The 19,321-nt window shown below is 40.0% G+C and overlaps 1 gene segment (V, D, J or C); it reads right to left on the minus strand.

Annotated features, from left to right (window-relative positions):
- Positions 1–11,487: 11,487 nt before the first annotated feature.
- LOC116354389 (Ig kappa chain V region GOM-like) lies at positions 11,488–12,196 on the minus strand. The segment is given in 2 exon segments: positions 11,488–11,890; positions 12,130–12,196. Coding segments are annotated over 2 exon segments (370 nt in total).
- Positions 12,197–19,321: the final 7,125 nt, after the last annotated feature.

Below are 19,321 nucleotides of genomic sequence, written 5' to 3' on the forward strand. Positions count from 1 at the left end.
CAATATCAGTAGTATGTAGATAGTGTAGTAACTCTAATGGTTTGTAGCATGTCATAAATGTACATCAGTTTAGGTGCATGTGTCCATATATTTTTCAGTTTTGTTTTCTCACTTTTTCCCAACAGATCTGGATATCAATCCTACATAATCAGTAGCAATGTAGGAAATGTAGTTACTCTTTGAATGTTATGTAACATGTCAGTTTGCATATTCGTTTAGATACATTTGGTCTTGTTTTTTCATGTCTCACTTTTATGGAAGTTCAGGGCTTTTTGAAGATGCATGGAGGAAGCTGGTCCTCGTTGGGGGAGGGGCAGTAGCTCTAAGCCCCATCACATCTCTCTGTCTCTCTCTCTCTCTCTCTCTCTCTCTCTCTCTCTCTCTCTCTCTCTCTCTCTCTCTCTCTCTCTCTCTCTCTCTCTCTCTCTCTCTCTCTCTCTCTCTCTCTCTCTCTCTCTCTCTCTCTCTCTCTCTCTCTCTCACTCACTCACACACAGACAGAAACACACACACACACACAGCGGGGTTAGGTTGAATTGGTCACACCCCACAGGATGTAGAATTTGAGTTTGAGTGACAGGAAGTAGAATTGAATTCAGTGCAATTCAAATAAATTCCACTCAGTCATAGAACATGAGAGTTTCACTGTGTCTGACAGTTCACACTTCCAGATACCAAAGAATATATCACTTTTCTCTGGAAACAATGTTCATATACTCTTTTAACCTTAGTGCTTAGAATAGCCAATTGCTGTACTTTATATTTCCAATAACCACATCATTTCTTTGGCTTCTTTTTGAAGGACTAAGGGTCAACTTGAGGGTTAAGCTAATGCATTCTGGGAAAAGTAGTATTTTTCCCATATTGAACAAAATGTAAGTGATTAACATTAAACAACATGATCATGCTGTTTAATCAGCTTCTTGATATGCCACACCTGTAAGGTGGATGGATTATCTTGGCAAAGGAGAAATGCTTACTAACATGGATGTAAGCAAATTTGTGCATAACATTGAAGATAAATAAGCTTTTTTGCATATGGAACATATATGGGATGTTTTATTTCAGCTGATGAAAAATGGGACCAACACTTTACATATTTTTGTTCAAGTTAATATAGAATAGAAGAGGCATTTGAATTTCACTGAATTCAATTCTATTTCTTTTCATTCCAATTCGAATTGCAATTCTGTATCCTGTTTGCTACTCCAATTCCAATTCCTGAATGTAAATGAAAATGTATGAGGCATTCTCAATTCAATTCTAACTGAGACCAACCTTGACACACACATGCCTGGAATCTGGGCACAATATGTAATCAACCAAACTTGATCTGTTGCTCCTCCCCAACAGAAGCCCCTTATCGCCCAACCAGATGCATTTCCCTGGAAGGTAGTTTTGTGAGAACAAGAAAGATTGCATGGATGCAGAACAGTGTTCTTTAGGGATAAGCTTTCATTGGCAAATCTCTTTGGAAAAATGTGAAAAAAGGGACCATGGGGGAAGTGATCATCACTCAAAAGAGTAATATGTCCTCATGTTTATTTAATTATCTCCTCTGATGACTTTCCTTTCCTACGACTTGTCACAATACATTTACATTTTTACATTTTAGTCATTTAGCACACAATCTTATCCAGAGCGACTTAAAGTTAGTGCATTCATCTTAAGATATCTAGGAAATGCAAAAATGCTTCTAAATTTTGTAATTTCCATGTTGAAATTTCAGACTTGATTGTTATAACAAAAAAAGTATTGCCTATAAAAATGTATATTAATTATAATCCACATAATAATTCACATTTCCTGTCATTGCAGGACTATTTTCCTCCTGTAGCAAACTGGCTCAAATTAAGATCCTACATCTGTACTTACTTTTTACTAATAAATCTGTGTTTATACACTGAATGTACAAAACATTAGGAACACCTTCATAGTATTGAGTAGCACTCCATTTTGCCCTCAGAACAGCCTCAATTCGCCAGGACAGGAGTCTACAACGTGTTCACACGAATGCTGGCCCATGTTGACTCCAATGCTTCCCACTGTTGTGTCAAATTTGCTGGACGTCCTTTGGGTGGTGGACCATTCTTGATACACATAGGAAACTGTTGAGATCGGAAAACCTTGCAGCGTTTCAGTTCTTGACACACTCAAACCGGTGTGCCTGGCACCTACTACCATACCCCATTCGAAGACACTTAAATCTTTTGTCTTGCCCATTCACCCTCTGAATGGCACACATACACAATACATGTCTCTATTGTCCCAAGGCTTAAAAATCCTTATTTAATCTGTCCCCTCCCCTTCATCTACACTGATTGAAGTGGATTTAACAAGTGACATCAATATGGGATCGTAGCTTTCACCTGGATTCACCCGGTCAGTCTATGTCATGGAAAGAGCAGGTGTCACTAATATTTTTTACAGTGTTATAAAGTACTTTGAGATTGTTGGCTGTTTGTTGACCAGAGGCTATAACCCATGCACCAGCCGGTTGAACTATATACTGGCTGGCTTATCTGCTCATAACATTAGAAAAATCTTGTATTAGGGAGTTCACACTATTACAGACACACACTGGCTTTATTTATTCAAGGATCATCTGGGTGATTGTGACCCAGATCTCTGTTCTGCTAGTATCAAAGTTAAAACTCTGAAGAAGTGAGTGTCATATTTTCTCAGTTCACTTGAGTTTTTTAGACAACAACCATATCAAGAGTAAAATACTCTATCATTTAGTTCTAACATTATTCATTCTGAAATGGAAATGTCTAATTACAAAATTATACTTTCGTTTCCTTATCCTTTAAGCAGTCTATGGACAGGATATGACAGCAGTCAATTCTTTATATAAGGTAAAAAAAACAAAAAAACATTTGGTGATATTTATCTGGCATTGTTTTCAAAAGCTAATGTTTTAGCATATGTGGCAAAAATCCCGTTCAAGTCCTGGTACTGATATTAGCATTTTTCACGCATCATGTCCAAAAGGTATTTAAAATTGATTGTGAAGCTCAACAAAGTCATTATAGATTATTTTAACATGGATGCATGAAAAATTATAATATCGATAACAGGACTTGAATGGGATTTGTGCCATAAAATCCTAAAACTTTAACATTTGGAAAGTGACAGGGAAACTAAACCAAAGCATGGATTGATGTCATACCTTCTCCATAGCTTACGTGGCAAGGAAACCAATATGTTATTTTGTCATTTGGGTGAACTATCCATTTAAAGAGAGAGTTCACCCAAAATACAAAATGACATATTGGTTTCCTTACCCTGTAAGCAATCTATGGACAAAATGTGATTGACAGCAAGCCATGCATTGGTTTAGTTTCCTAGCACTGTTTTCAAATGCTATCGTCTTTATTCGTATTTTTCGTGCATCGTGTCCAAACAATTACCATTTTTGAATCTAAGGGTGAATAGAGCCGAATATATTTATAAAAGTCACCTTGTCTGAGAGAGTTTACATGGTTATCAAAAAGTCACGCCGGGGTAAAACTACACGAAACACAGCCCTTATTTTATGTGTTTCTAAAATTCCCTATGGGAAAAATGAATGGTGGAAAAACAATTAGAACCATTTCCCTGTTTGACCGCTAGGTTTAATGGGTATTATAACACATCCACTGTGGGGCTCTATTCACATTGAAGGGGAATACCTCAAAATTCTCCTTAACTCCATTTAGAATTGGCACTTTGTTGCCTCAGTCTCTTGTTAAAGGTAAATTCCACCCTTTTCAACATCAAATTCGTCTTTTCCAATACTAACCCAACAGGTTTCTATGTTTTCTACTCAAAAAGATAGATGAAGAGAAGTGTTTCTGATGGCATCATGCGGAGACACCGATGAGGTGCTTCTGCTGCTGATGCAATCATCCAGCTTCCAGCTCAGCCTCCACTCTGAAGGGAAGCCCTTGTTGGTCATGAGAGTGGCCTTCCATTGCTGCAGCTCCGAACTGTAGGCTGGGCTGTCAAGGTGGGACATTATCTCACCTAAAATACAGGTGGGAAGTTAGAGCGAGGGGAGTTGACTGATAAGACAATAATGATGTAGCAGTTTTACATCTTAACTGTAAATGAAGGGTTTATTCCATCAGTAAGTTTCTGTTCTCAAACAGTTTATCTTTGTTTCACCTGAAATCTTTCAGTTTTATCTCTCTTTGAGTAGTTACTGAAGCATATCGACATAATTCACCTTTAGATGACTGAACATACAGTGGTTTGCAAAGGTATTCACTCCCCTGGCATTTTTCCTATTTTGTTGCCTTACAACCTAGAATTAAAAAGGATGTTGGGGGGGGGGGGGGGGTTGTATAATTTGATTTACACAACATGCTACTTTGAAGATGCAAATATTTTTTATTGTGAAACAAACAATAAATAAGACAAAAAAAAACTTGAGTGTGCACAACTATTCACCCCCCCCCAAAGTCAATACTTTGTAGAGCCACCTCTTGCAGCAATTACAGCTGCGAGTATCTTGGGGTACATCTCTATAAGCTTGGCGCATCTAGCCAGTGGGATTTTTGCCCATTCTTCAAGGCAAAACTGCTCCAGATCCTTCAAGTTGGATGGGTTTAAGTCATACCACAGATTCTCAATTGGATTGAGATCTGGGCTTTAACTAGGCCATTCCAAGATATTTAAATGTTTCCCCTTAAACCACTCGAGTGTTGCTTTAGCAGTATGCTTAGGGTCATTGTCCTGCTGGAAGGTGACCTCTGTCCCAGTCTCAAATCTCTGGAAGACTGAAACAGGTTTCCCTCGAGAATTGCCCTGTATTGAGCGCCATCCATCATTCCTTCAATTCTGACCAGTTTCCCAGTCCCTGCCGATGAAAAACATCCCCACAGCATGATGCTGCCACCACCATGCTTCACTGTGGGGATGCTGTTCTCGGGGTGATGAGAGGTGTTGGGTTTGTGCCAGACATTTTCCTTGATGGCCAAGAAGCTCAATTTTAGTCTCGTCTGACCAGAGTACCTTCTTCCATATGTTTGGGGAGTCTCCCACATGCGTTTTGTGGAACACCAAACATGTTTGCTTGTTTTCTTCTTTAAGCAATTTTTAAGCTTTTTTTCTGGCCACTCTTCCGTAAAGCCCAGCTCTGTGGAGTGTACTGCTTAAAGTGGTCCTATGGACAGATACAGATACACAGATCTCAGCTGTGGAGCTTTGCAGCTCCTTCAGGGTTATCTTTGGTCTCTTTGTTGCCTCTCTGATTAATGCTCTCCTTGCATGGTCCGTGAGTTATGGTTGGTGGCCCTCTCTTGGCAGGTTTGTTGTGGTGCCATATGCATTTTTTCCCTTGTTTTGCGATATCATAGATTCATCTGCAAATGCAGAAAATCTATCAATCAACAAGAAAATTAGAAAGTACACCTCCACGTTCGATATTCCAAAAAGTTGAAAATATCAAAACGGTCAGAACAAATGATCTAATTAGAAATAACATGTGGATGAACTTAATTCCAACATCCAGTCTAGTGCCTCCAAAAGTGAACCACAGTGATACAATCTCTTTCAAAGGGCGTAAAACCCTCTAACACTACAGAGACACTAAGCTTGCGCTTTGAAAAGCTACATTTTGCCAAACCAATCAGATCTCAACAATAGCAGCTCACCGAATGCTGCTTTATAACTGATGCCCTCTGCTGGTATGAAATTCCGGCAGACTGGCCACGTTCATGTTTGCTGTTGAACTTTCAACATTACGAAAGTGCTATGTTGATATCGGTAGCATGTTGTATTTTATAATGGAACAATATCAATTCAACGAATATCAGTTCCAACTCACTTGAGCAAATCAAATCATGAAAAGGAGCTTACATGTGATACTTCAAGGAGGTAATCCACGTCCTTATGAAGTTTTCTGCATAATGAGATACATCTTGTCTGTTTACATATGTTTTTTGACATGATTTTTAGACAACACATGAAAGATGGTGGTCAAAGACGTTGTTGTCATGGGTTTCTGTTGTCAGGAAGGACAGCTCTCAGTCATGAAGTGTTCAACTCACAGGGCTGCTAACACACCCATCTTCAAAATAGCTTCCAACACTCTACTCTGCAAACTAGATGCAGTCTATCATAGTGCCATCTGTTTTGTTACCAAATCACCTTATACCCACACCACTGCGACCTGTATGCTCTAGTCGGCTGGCTCTCGCTATATATTCGTCGCCAGACCCACTGGCTCCAGGTCATCTATAAGTCTATGCTAGGTAAAACTCCGCCTTATCTCAGTTCACTGGTCACGATAACAACACCCACCCGTAGCACACGTTCCAGCAGGTATATCTCACTGATCATCCCCAAAGCCAACACCTCATTTGGCCGCCTTTCCTTCCAGTTCTCTGCTGCCAGTGACTGGAACAAACTGCAAAAATCGCTGACGTTGGAGACTTTTATTTCCCTCACCAACTTTAAACATCAACTATCTGAGCAGTTAACCGATCGCTGCAGCTGTACATAGTCCATTTGTAAATAGCCCACCCAATCTACCTACCTCATCCCCCATACTGTTTTTATTTTATTTACTTTTCTGCTCTTTTGCACACCAGTATCTATACTTGCACATCATCATCTGCTCATTTATCACTCCAGTGTTAATCTGCTAAATTGTAACTATTCGCTCCTATGGCCTATTTATTGCCTACCTCCTCATTTTTTTATTTTACCTTTATTTAACCAGGTAGGCAAGTTGAGAACAGGTTCTCATTTACAATTGCGACCTGGCCAAGATAAAGCATAGCAGTTCGACAGATAAAACGACACAGAGTTACACATGGAGTAAAAACAAACATACAGTCAATAATGCAGTATAAACAAGTCTATATACAATGTGAGCAAATGAGGTGAGAAGGGAGGTAAAGGCAAAAAAGGCCACGATGGCAAAGTAAATACAATATAGCAAGTAAAATACTGGAATGGTAGTTTTGCAATGGAAGAATGTGCAAAGTAGAAATAAAAAATAATGGGGTGCAAAGGAGCAAAATAAATAAATAAATTAAAATTAAATACAGTTGGGAAAGAGGTAGTTGTTTGGGCTAAATTATAGGTGGGCTATGTACAGGTGCAGTAATCTCATGCCTTTTGCACACACTGTATATAGACTTTCTTTTTTGTACTGTGTCATTGATTTGTTTATTGTGTTATCGGCTTGTGTATATACAATCCATGTGTAACTCTGTGTTGTTGTCTGTGTCACACTGCTTTATCTTGGCCAGGTCGCAGTTGCAAATGAGAATGTGTTCTCAACTAGCCTACCTGGTTAAATGAAGGTGAAATATAAAATAAACAAATAAAATAGTGAACGTGTCCAATTTTCTGGAGTTCCAGAGTGGACCAGTAGGGGGCATCAGTTCCATGTCTCTCTTATCATTCCCCTCTGTGTCTGTCTGGAGGTTATTGTACAGCCAGTCAATCAGACTCTATCACTGTGGTGGACTTTTGGTGGAGGGACCAAACTGGCTCTAAGTATTCAATTCAAGATCTTGACCTCTGATATCAACATCACAATTCATTTTCTTAACGGTGTTACAACTACCTCAAATAGAAAGTCGAAATGTAGGCTCCATTTATTTTGGGTGAATTTGTATTGCCATTATTTACCTTTAGAATAGTACACTTAAAAAATAACATGTATATTAAAGATGTAATATATCAAAGGGTGCTTATACAGTGCGTTCCTTTCAACGGTTATTGTTGAACTCAGAGTGGTTTGGCTAAATGTATCTTTTCAAAGAGCTGTGTCTCTACAGTGTGAGGGGTTTTTGTATGGCCGCTGAATGACATTGTATCACTGTGGTATACTGTTGGTGGAGGAATTAGGCTGGATCTTGGACAGTACAGTGCATTTGGAGAGTATTTGGACCCCTTGACTTTTTCCACAATTTGTTGTGTTACAGCCTTATTCTAAAATGTATTAAATTGTTTTATTTTTCATCATCAATCTACGCACTATACCTCATAATGAAAAAGCAAAAACAGTTTTTATACATTCTTGCAAATGTATAATGATTTTTTTTTTAAAACATCACATTTATGTAAGTATTCAGACACTTTACTCAGTACTTCGTTGAAGCCCCTTTGGCAGTGATTACAGCCTCGAGTCTTCTTGGGTAAGACGCCACAAGCTTGGCACACCTGTATTTGGGGAGTTTCTCCCATTCTTCTCTGCAGATCCTCTCAAGCACTGTCAGGTTGGATGGGGAGCGTCGCTGCACAGCTATTTTCAGGTATCTCCAGAGATGTTTGATCGGGTTCAAGTCCGGGCTCTGTCTGGGCCACACAAGGACATTCAGACACTTGTCCCGAAGCCACTCCTGCATTGTCTTGGCTGTGTGCTTAGGGTTGTTGTCCTCTTGGAAGGTGAACCTTCGTCCCCAGTCTGAGGTCCTGAGTGGTCTGGAGCAGGTTTTTATCAAGGATCTCTCTGTACTTTGTTCCGTTCATCTTTCCCTCAATCCTGACTTGTCTTCCAGTCCCTGGCACTGAAAAATATCCCCACTGCATGACACAGCCACAATCATGCTTCACCGTAGGGATGGTGCCAGGTTTCTTCCAGACGTGACGCTTGGCATTCAGGCTAAAGAGTTCAATCTTGGTTTCATCAGACCAGAGAATCTTGTTTCTCATGGTCTGAGAGTCCTTTAGGTGTTATGTACTTTTTAACGAGAAGTTTATCTTTAAAATGGTGTAAAATACTTGTATGTTTGAGGAATTTTAATTATGAGATTTCTGTTGTTTTGAATTTGGAGCCCTGCACTTTCACTGGCAGATGTTGACGTGGGACGCTACTGTCCCGAATATCCCAGAGTGGTTCAATCTCTGCACCAAGACAGTATGGTCCACAGTGTCAAACGCCTTTGACAAGTGTATGAATACAAATACGCAATGCGGCTTCCTATCCAGGGCACAGTGAACATCATTCAAAACCTTCAGATTTGCTGTGACAGTGCTGTGGCCAGACCTGAATCCTGATTGCACACCACTCAAAACATTGTTTTCCTGGAGATAGGCCTTAAGCTGCTTATTGACTAGGGACTCCAATATCTTTGCCAGAATAGACAATTTAGATATGGGCCGATAGTTATTCAGTAAAGTGGGATCACATCATTTCAAAAGAAGTAGGACAAATGATGATTTCTCACAATCTGGAGATTTCATTACATTCTAGAGTGAGGTTCAAGATGCATGTTAAAAGAGGGTAGCAGCTAATTGTAGGGGGTCTAGATTATCAGGGCCAGGGGATTTTTCTTTTCAATCAATTGCTTTCAGGGTTCTACACACCTCTGAGACAGTGCTTGGGAGTGTCAGGTAATTTCACAGGGGGCTCATGTTGAGCTTAAACCCTATCAAATAATCAGCCTGCATCAAGAAAATGTTGATTAAAAGAATTCAGAATAGAGGTTCTCTCAGTTACCACCTGTGAGTCAACCAGCAGTTGTTTAGAGAGCTATGCATTTTTGGGGCACTCTAAACCTTTCACAACATGCCAAAATATTGAAGGATTATTCTGATTATCAGCAGTATATTTGAGGTAGTGGTCTGCTTTCAGGTTATAGGCACACCCTGAATCTGAAGGCATTTAAAAGCCATACAATCAACTGAGTCAGACCTTGCTTTAGCCTACATAGCAATCCTTATGATTTCAGCTAGTTCATCTGAGAACCAAGAGTTGTCTCTGCCCTTAATTCTGTATTGTTTGAAAGGGGCATGATTGCTGCATACATCCTGGAAGGCTTCATGGGAGTAAAGAAAATCTAATTCAACATCAGGGATGAATTCAACTTTATTCCAGGCAATGTTAAAAACGTAATGTAACAAACCCTGAGTATCAAACTGTTTCCGTTTTCGTGGTGATGCGTGGAGATAATGTAGTTCAGGAGTTTTACCATCCCTTACACAGGCCACAGCGTAGTAATTTAAAAAATGGTTTATTTGATTTTTGACCTTTATTTAACTAGGCAAGTAATCACTTATATGATTTGCAAAAACACCAGAAGCATTAAAACGATGTGGAGTATTCGTTAAAATAAGGATTTTAGAGGACACTTTGCATTCAACCTTGTTACATTGTTTACAATCTGAGTAAGAGTGTATTGAGTTGATCAGAGTTGGTTGTCAACAAGTCTAGGTTCAGGTTACCCATAAGCACAAATTCAGATTTGACATTCTGTGATAATAATTAAAAAACACCATCCAGAGTGCCAGCAATAGCAGATGGGGGTCTATAATTACAGGATTCAAGGATGCACAGAGATTTATATTCAAAGCCAGATATTCAAATTGCTTGGGTTCGGTAACTGAAGCCAGAATGGTTGATAAAAACAATGTCTTTTATACATACAGCAACACCACCACCCTTAGATTTGCGATCTGACCGAAAAACATTGTAACCAATGTCTTTGTCAGTGATAGATTTTTTTGAGCTAGGTTTCAGAAAGCATAAATGCGTCCGGGGTCTGCGGTTTTTATCCACTCACTGGTCTTTATCATGGTACTAATACTAAACCCATGTGCTCTAAACTCACTGTTCTTTATCATGGTACGAATAATGAAGCCATGTGCTCTAAACTCCCTGGTCTTTATCATGGTACTACTACTGAAGCCATGTGCTGTAAAATCATTGGTCATTGTGATGTTACCAGAGCCATGTATTTAGAGAGTTAGGACATTGAGGTTTCTGCTAACTCTCTGGATGTTTCTAATACTGAAGACATGTGCTCGAAACTCAGTGGAACTCTCTGGGAACAGGTGAACATCTGGCCATGGTACTGCTGTATTCTGGTGTTGTGGTCACCCTGCCCATGTAAATCTGAGTTTCAACTCAACCAGAGCTCATGATCGCTCAGCCTCAAAACCTCTAGGACTGGGGCAGCTGTGTGTCTGACTAAAGAACTGAACATGGGCTGGGGAAGCAGACTTTACACTTAAAAAAGTTTTCCAAAATGAATCTTCAACTGTCCCCATAGGATAACCTTTTTTGGTTCCATGTAGAACCCTCTGTGTATACAGTATACAGTATGTAAACTACAATTATTTGTGACATATATGTAGAATAATGATATCAAAGTGGTACTTCTTGAATGGAATCGATATGACTGTATTCACTTTCAGAGTTGGGGGGTATAGAAGTAGGGCATGAATATTTTGGAAGATGTGTTTGGACAGGTTCAACATTCATTCTGTTGTGTGCTGAAACAGGTGCTCCTTATAATAAGAAAATAAATATATTTAAAATATATATATATAAACCTTTTCTGAATTTTGTTCAACATGTCCTTTAAAAGAAAGCATTTTCTACAGTTCTGTATCATTACAGGTCCCAGTGTGTTTACAAAGATTTTTGCAGAATATATTGAGAGATACTGTATGGACAGTATCATAGTCTATAGGCAAGTCTAGCCAATAAGCTACATTATTGTATTGTAGAGTCATATTGTGAAGAATTGATGTTTAGAATACCTTAGAATATGGGAGACTCTGTAGCTCTGCAGCTGTTGAGTCAGAGCAGTTCCTCTTTAGCTGAGGGAGGTTTTTGTACGACGCTCTAACACTGTGTGAACGGATAGCTGCCACCCTGCTGACAGTAGTAATCTCCTGCATCTTCAGCCTGGACTCCACTGATGGTCAGAGTGTAATGAGTTAATGAACTACCAGATCCACTCCCACTGAAACGACCTGGAATCCCAGACTGACGGTTTGTAGAAGCATAAACCAGGAGTTTAGGAGCTTCTCCAGGTTTCTGCAGGTACCAGTGGAGATAATCACTAGTACTTGAACTGGCTGTACAGCTGATAGAGACAGTCTCTCCTGGACTAACAGACTGAGATTTAGGAGACTGTCATTATTATATCTGCTGATGAGTCTGAAAAATAAAACATAAGTGAAGAAGGAATGATTAATAAGGTTATCACAACAAATAGACATTGCAAATATTCCACATTCTATCATGAAACATGATAAAACCAGATGATTCATTTTAACCAGATGAGTTAAAACCAGATTATTTGTTTTTATTATTTTCTTCAATATTCACAAATTAAGTTTAATTCTGAAGCCAAATCAGCCAAATCATGAATCCAAGTTGGTCAAAGTGTCTCTCACCCTGAACAAGGATCCCCAGTGTCCCCAGCAGTAGAATCAGTGACATCATCATTGTGCTGCGTGTGCGTGTCACACACACACAGATAAATGAAGTCCGCAGTTTCCAAAGGTAGGTCTACTGTATATCACATTTGAGAATACAAAAATCATAAACCACATATTGTAACAGCTATATCTTAAATTATGCATAGTTTGACCCGCCTACATAGTGGTTTATGTCCCTCAACAGTGGTTGTCAGTCCCAGGAAAAGGTAAATGAAGCTGAACAGTAGAATTGCTTCTTCTGCAGTGCTTTCACAAAGTATTCACACCCCTTGACTTTTTCCACATTTTGTTGTGCTACAAATTGGGATTAAAATGGATTTCAAATTCTAAAATGTGTTAAAAGAAATACATAAGTATTCAACCCTCTGAGTCAATAGTTGTTAGAATCACCTTTGGCAGTGATTATAGCTGTGAGTCTTTCTGGGTAAGTCTCTAAGGGCTTTGCACACCTGGATTGTACAATATTTGCACATTATAAGTTTTTAAAATTCTTCAAGCTCTGTTAAAATTATTATTGATCATTGCTAGACAGCCATTTTCAAGTCTTGCCATAGATTTTCAAGCTGATTTAAGTAGAATATTTAACTAGGCCACACAGTAACATTGAATGTCATCTTTATAAGAAACTCCAATGTATATTTGACCTTATATTTTAGGTTATTGTCCTGCTGAAAGGCGAATTTGCCACCCAGTGTCTGGTGGAAAGCAGAGGACATGAACATTATGGGTTTTCCCTGGGTCAAACACTTTCTAACAATTAGCTAGTCATGTCTCTCTACTACAGAATGTATCAGATTGTTGGGTTTGTGGATTGTTACCAGACAGTGCTGAGACTATGCCATTACTAGCTATACCCCTCGGTTCTTATGAAATATTGCTGTGGACCAAAGCAGGAAGTCTTACAGACATGGAGTTTGATTGGGTAGAGGACGAGGTGTTTTACATCAGACGATTTGCTCCCCCAGGTTATTTGTGTAATATAGCAAATGGAACCGGTCTCCAGTAGGGGGAAAAGTCAATGTAAGTATAACCTTTCTGTCTACAATAACATAACTCTGCCTTTACTGTTGAGAAATGGAACATTCCACACGAACATGTCGTTGGGAATAGTTATCAACTCAAGAATCACAATGTGTATGCTTAACCTACTTCCTCGGGAAGTGGAACTACTTTAGAGCTACAACACCAGGCAAAAGTTTGCACACACCAACTCATTCAAGAGTTTTTCTTTATTTGTACTATTCTCTACATTGTAGAATAATAGTGAAGACATCAAAACTATGAAATAACACATAAGGAATAATGTAGTGACCAAAAAAGTGTAGACCTGAGGTGTGTTGGGTCATTGTCCTGTCGAAAAACAAATGATGGGATGGGCAAACCAGATGGGATGGCGTATCGCTGCAGAATGTTGTTGTAGCCATGCTGGTTAAGTGTGCCTTGAATTCTAAATAAATCACAAACAGTGTCACCAGCAAAGCACCCCCACACTATCACACCACCTCCTCCATGCTTCACGGTGAGGAACGTACATGCAGAGATCATGCATCTCTGCATCTCACAATGGTACAGCGGTTGGAACCAATCATCTCAAATTTGGACTCATCAGACCAAAGGACAGACTTCCAACTGCTCGTCCATTGCTCGTGTTTCTTGGCCCAAGCAAGTCTCTTCTTATTATTGGTGTCCTTTATTAGTGGTTTCTTTGCAGCAATTCGACCATGAAGGCCTGATTCACGCAGTCTCATCTGAACAGTTGATGTTGAGATGTATCTGTTGCTTGAACTCTGTGAAGCATTTATTTGGTCTGCAATTTCTGAGGCTGGTTACCCTAATGAACTTATCCTCTGCAGCAGAGGTAACTCTGGGTCTTCCTTTCCTGTGGCGGTCCTTATGATAGCCAGTTTCATCATAGCGCTTGATGGTTTTTGTGACTGCACTTGAAGAAACTTTCCATTTTCTTGAAAGTTTCCGGATTGACTGACCTTCATGTCTTCATCATCTTCAACCAAGATCTCAGCGATCACTGCCTCATTGCCTGCATCCGTAATGGGTCAGCGGTCAAACGACCTCCACTCATCACTGTAAAACGCTCCCTGAAACACTTCTGCGAGCAGGCCTTTCTAATCGACCTGGCCGGGGTATCCTGGAAGGATATTGATCTCATCCCGTCAGTAGAGGATGCCTGGATATTTTTTTTAAATGCCTTCCTAACCATCTTAAATAAACATGCCCCATTCAAGAAATTTAGAACCAGGAACAGATATAGCCCTTGGTTCTCCCCAGACCTGACTGCCCTTAACCAACACAAAAACATCCTATGGCGTTCTGCATTAGCATCGAACAGCCCCCGTGATATGCAGCTGTTCAGGGAAGCTAGAAATCATTATACACAGGCAGTTAGAAAAGCCAAGGCTAGCTTTTTCAAGCAGAAATTTGCTTCCTGCAACACTAACTCAAAAAAGTTCTGGGACACTGTAAAGTCCATGGAGAATAAGAACACCTCCTCCCAGCTGCCCACTGCACTGAAGATAGGAAACACTGTCACCACTGATAAATCCCCCATAATTGAGAATTTCAATAAGCATTTTTCTACGGCTGGCCATGCTTTCCACCTGGCTACTCCTACCCCGGACAACAGCACTGCACCCCCAACAGCAACTCGCCCAAGCCTTCCCCATTTCTCCTTCTCCCAAATCCATTCAGCTGATGTTCTGAAAGAGCTGCAAAATCTGGACCCCTACAAATCAGCCGGGCTAGACAATCTGGACCCTTTCTTTCTAAAATTATCTGCCGAAATTGTTGCCACCCCTATTACTAGCCTGTTCAACCTCTTTTTCGTGTCGTCTGAGATTCCCAAAGATTGGAAAGCAGCTGCGGTCATCCCCCTCTTCAAAGGGGGGGACATTCTTGACCCAAACTGCTACAGACTTATATCTATCCTACCGTGCCTTTCTAAGGTCTTCGAAAGCCAAGTCAACAAACAGATTACCGACCATTTCGAATCTCACCATACCTTCTCTGCTATGCAATCTGGTTTCAGAGCTGGTCATGGGTGCACCTCAGCCACGCTCAAGGTCCTAAACGATATCTTAACCGCCATCGATAAGAAACATTACTGTGCAGCCGTATTCATTGATCTGGCCAAGGCTTTCGACTCTGTCAATCACCATATCCTCATCGGCAGACTCGACAGCCTTGGTTTCTCAAATGATTGCCTCGCCTGGTTCACCAACTACTTCTCTGATAGAGTTCAGTGTGTCAAATCGGAGGGTCTGCTGTCCGGACCTCTGGCAGTCTCTATGGGGGTGCCACAGGGTTCAATTCTTGGACCGACTCTCTTCTCTGTATACATCAATGAGGTCGCTCTTGCTGCTGGTGAGTCCCTGATCCACCTCTACGCAGACGACACCATTCTGTATACTTCCGGCCCTTCTTTGGACACTGTTAACAACCCTCCAGGCAAGCTTCAATGCCATACAACTCTCCTTCCGTGGCCTCCAATTGCTCTTAAATACAAGTAAAACTAAATGCATGCTCTTCAACCGATCGCTACCTGCACCTACCCGCCTGTCCAACATCACTACTCTGGACGGCTCTGACTTAGAATACGTGGACAACTACAAATACTTAGGTGTCTGGTTAGACTGTAAACTCTCCTTCCAGACCCATATCAAACATCTCCAATCCAAAGTTAAATCTAGAATTGGCTTCCTATTTCGCAACAAAGCATCCTTCACTCATGCTGCCAAACATACCCTTGTAAAACTGACCATCCTACCAATCCTCGACTTTGGCGATGTCATTTACAAAATAGCCTCCAATACCCTACTCAACAAATTGGATGCAGTCTATCACAGTGCAATCCGTTTTATCACCAAAGCCCCATATACTACCCACCATTGCGACCTGTACGCTCTCGTTGGCTGGCCCTCGCTTCATACTCGTCGCCAAACCCACTGGCTCCATGTCATCTATAAGACCCTGCTAGGTAAAGTCCCCCCTTATCTCAGCTCGCTGGTCACCATAGCATCTCCCACCTGTAGCACACGCTCCAGCAGGTATATCTCTCTAGTCACCCCCAAAACCAATTCTTTCTTTGGCCGCCTCTCCTTCCAGTTCTCTGCTGCCAATGACTGGAACGAACTACAAAAATCTCTGAAACTGGAAACACTTATCTCCCTCACTAGCTTTAAGCCCCAACTGTCAGAGCAGCTCACAGATTACTGCACCTGTACATAGCCCACCTATAATTTAGCCCAAACAACTACCTCTTTCCCAACTGTATTTAATTTTTATTTATTTATTTATTTTGCTCCTTTGCACCCCATTATTTTTTTATTTCTACTTTGCACATTCTTCCATTGCAAAACTACCATTCCAGTATTTTACTTGCTATATTGTATTTACTTTGCCATCATGGCCTTTTTTGCCTTTACCTCCCTTCTCACCTCATTTGCTCACATTGTATATAGACTTGTTTATACTGCATTATTGACTGTATGTTTGTTTTTACTCCATGTGTAACTCTGTGTCGTTTTATCTGTCGAACTGCTTTGCTTTATCTTGGCCAGGTCGCAATTGTAAATGAGAACTTGTTCTCAACTTGCCTACCTGGTTAAATAAAGGTAAAATAAATAAATAAATAAATGTCTTAAAACCTCTTACGTCGACCCGAGACGCAACTGTCTCATCTAGCCATCAGCAAATGCAAATGCGCTACGCCAAATGCTAATAGCACTCGTTAAAATTCAAACGTTCATTAAAACACACATGCAGGGTAGTGAATTAAAGCTACATTCGTTGTGAATCTAGCCAACAAGTCAGATTATTAAAATGCTTTTCGGCGAAAGCATGAGAAGCTATTATCTGATAGCATGCTACACCCCGAAATACCTGAATGCGACGTAAACAAAAGATTTCGCGTAGCCTGCGCTACACAAATAGCAGAAATAAAATATAAAACTTTCATTACCTTTGACGATCTTCTTTGTTGGCACTCCTATATGTCCCATAAACATCACTATTGGGTCTTTTTTTCGATTAAATCGGTCCATATATACCCAAAATAGCCATCTATGGAAACTGTGTGATTCAGAAAAAAACACAGTTTGAAAACGCTACGTCATTTTTTTAAATTAAAAAAGTTGACGATAAACTTTCACAAAACACTTCGAAATACTTTTGTAATCCAACTTTAGGTATCAGTAAACGTTAATAATCTATCAAAATGATCACGGGGCAATGTGTATTCAAAAGCTCCATGATTTCAAATCATCTTCCAAAATCTGTCTTCCAAACCTTCCAGTCGGAGACCGGATGGAAAGTGATCTCTCTAGTAGGTTTGACCAAGAAACAAAGACACCGGAAATGACGAGACTGGCGACATCGTGTGGAAGCTGTAGGAATTGCAATGTCGGCCCCATGTAATTTAGTTTCCATTCAACAATACATGCAAGTGGCGGATTGATACTTTTTTCAGTATTCAGTGACCAGATTTTCGATGAAACACACGCTCTGTTATAGTCACAGCCGTGATTTAACCAGTTTTAGAAACGTCAGAGTGTTTTCTATCCACACATACTAATCATATGCATATACTATATTCCTGGCATGAGTAGCAGGACGCCGAAATGTTGCGCGATTTTTAACAGAATCTAAGAGGTTTTAAAGTAATGATGATCTGTCATTTCTCTTTGCTTATTTGAGTTGTTCTTGCAGTAATATGGACTTGGTCTTTTACCAAAAATGGCTATCTTCTGTATTCCACCCCTACCTTGTCACAAAACATTTGATGGCTCAAATGCATTAGGAAGGAAAGAAATTCCACAAATTCCACAAACTACCTCATTAACTTGGTTGAGAGAATGCAAAGCTGTCATCAAGGCAGAGGGTGGCTACTTTGAAGGATCTCAAATATAAAATATATTTTGATTTGTTTAACACTTTTTTGGTTACTACATGATTCCGCACACTGCATACCATCTGGATAGATGGGTCTCGATCAGTGGCTGTCAGTGCCGTTTAAGATGAGGAAGGACAATTTGTTTTTCATGAGCATGGCGTTATTACCTAAAATTGGATGACTGTCAATGTAACAGCGATAGTTTAGGCTACGATATGATACTCAAATGATACTCAAAAAGAAAACGTTCCAAGCCAAACTGCTACACACTGCCTACATAGTTGTCACCATATTAACTAAAGTCACCTCATAGTCAGCATAGCTAATAGAACTAAGGCATTAGTAAACCCACTACAATCATGCAGTAATGTTACAGTGTACAGTCAGTAAGCAGTTACAAATTAGTAAAACCAAAAGCTTACCTTGACTTGGTAGAGTTCCAGTGTTGTGTTGGAAAGTCATAGCCAGCTAGTTAACATAGCATCCCTCAGTTTGAGCAGTGTTTCAGTTGGCTAAACTAGCTAACGTTCACTGCATTTGTTAGCTAAGTAAGTGACACTTACTTCTCTCTTCCTTCTCTTTCATTTTGGAAGAAATTATTTTGTTCAAAACTGTTCAACTACTGTCTTTCTCTCTCTTTGAGTCAATTACTCACCACAATTTATGCACTGCAGTGCTAGCTAGCTGTAGCTTCTGCTTTCACTACTAGATTAATTCTCTGATCCTTTGATTGCGTGGACAACATGTCAGTTCATGCTGCAAGAGTTCTGATAGGTTGGAGGACGTCTTCTGGAAGTTGCCATAGTAGCTGTGTAAGTCTATTGAGGGTGGTGAGAACCATGAGCCTCCTATGTTTTGTAATGAAGTCAATATACCCAGAAGAGGATCTTTACAAAATAGTGTGTTTTAATCAATTATTTGGTGAAGTATAGCTTTATCTTAAAAGTAACTCTTTTTTTATGCTTCACAATTTTATGTTTAAGACATTCACTGAGGAGTATGGTCCTCCCCTTCCTCCTCTGAGGAGGCTCCACTGGTCTCGATTGACCGTGACTAGTATTGACAGACCCACCCGCCCACATTGTGAATTCTGATTGGAAAGAACGGACTGGCTGTTTGAGATGGTGACAGTGACTGTAAAAGGTTAAGATTTTAACTGACGAAAGATAATACTTGGACAGTGAAACTATTTCAAACATGAAATAAAGGACAGAAAAATAGAGGGATAGAAGAAGGAAGAAG

Source organism: Oncorhynchus kisutch, linkage group LG17, assembly GCF_002021735.2.
Source record: "Oncorhynchus kisutch isolate 150728-3 linkage group LG17, Okis_V2, whole genome shotgun sequence".
NCBI classification, from domain to species: Eukaryota; Metazoa; Chordata; class Actinopteri; order Salmoniformes; family Salmonidae; genus Oncorhynchus; species Oncorhynchus kisutch.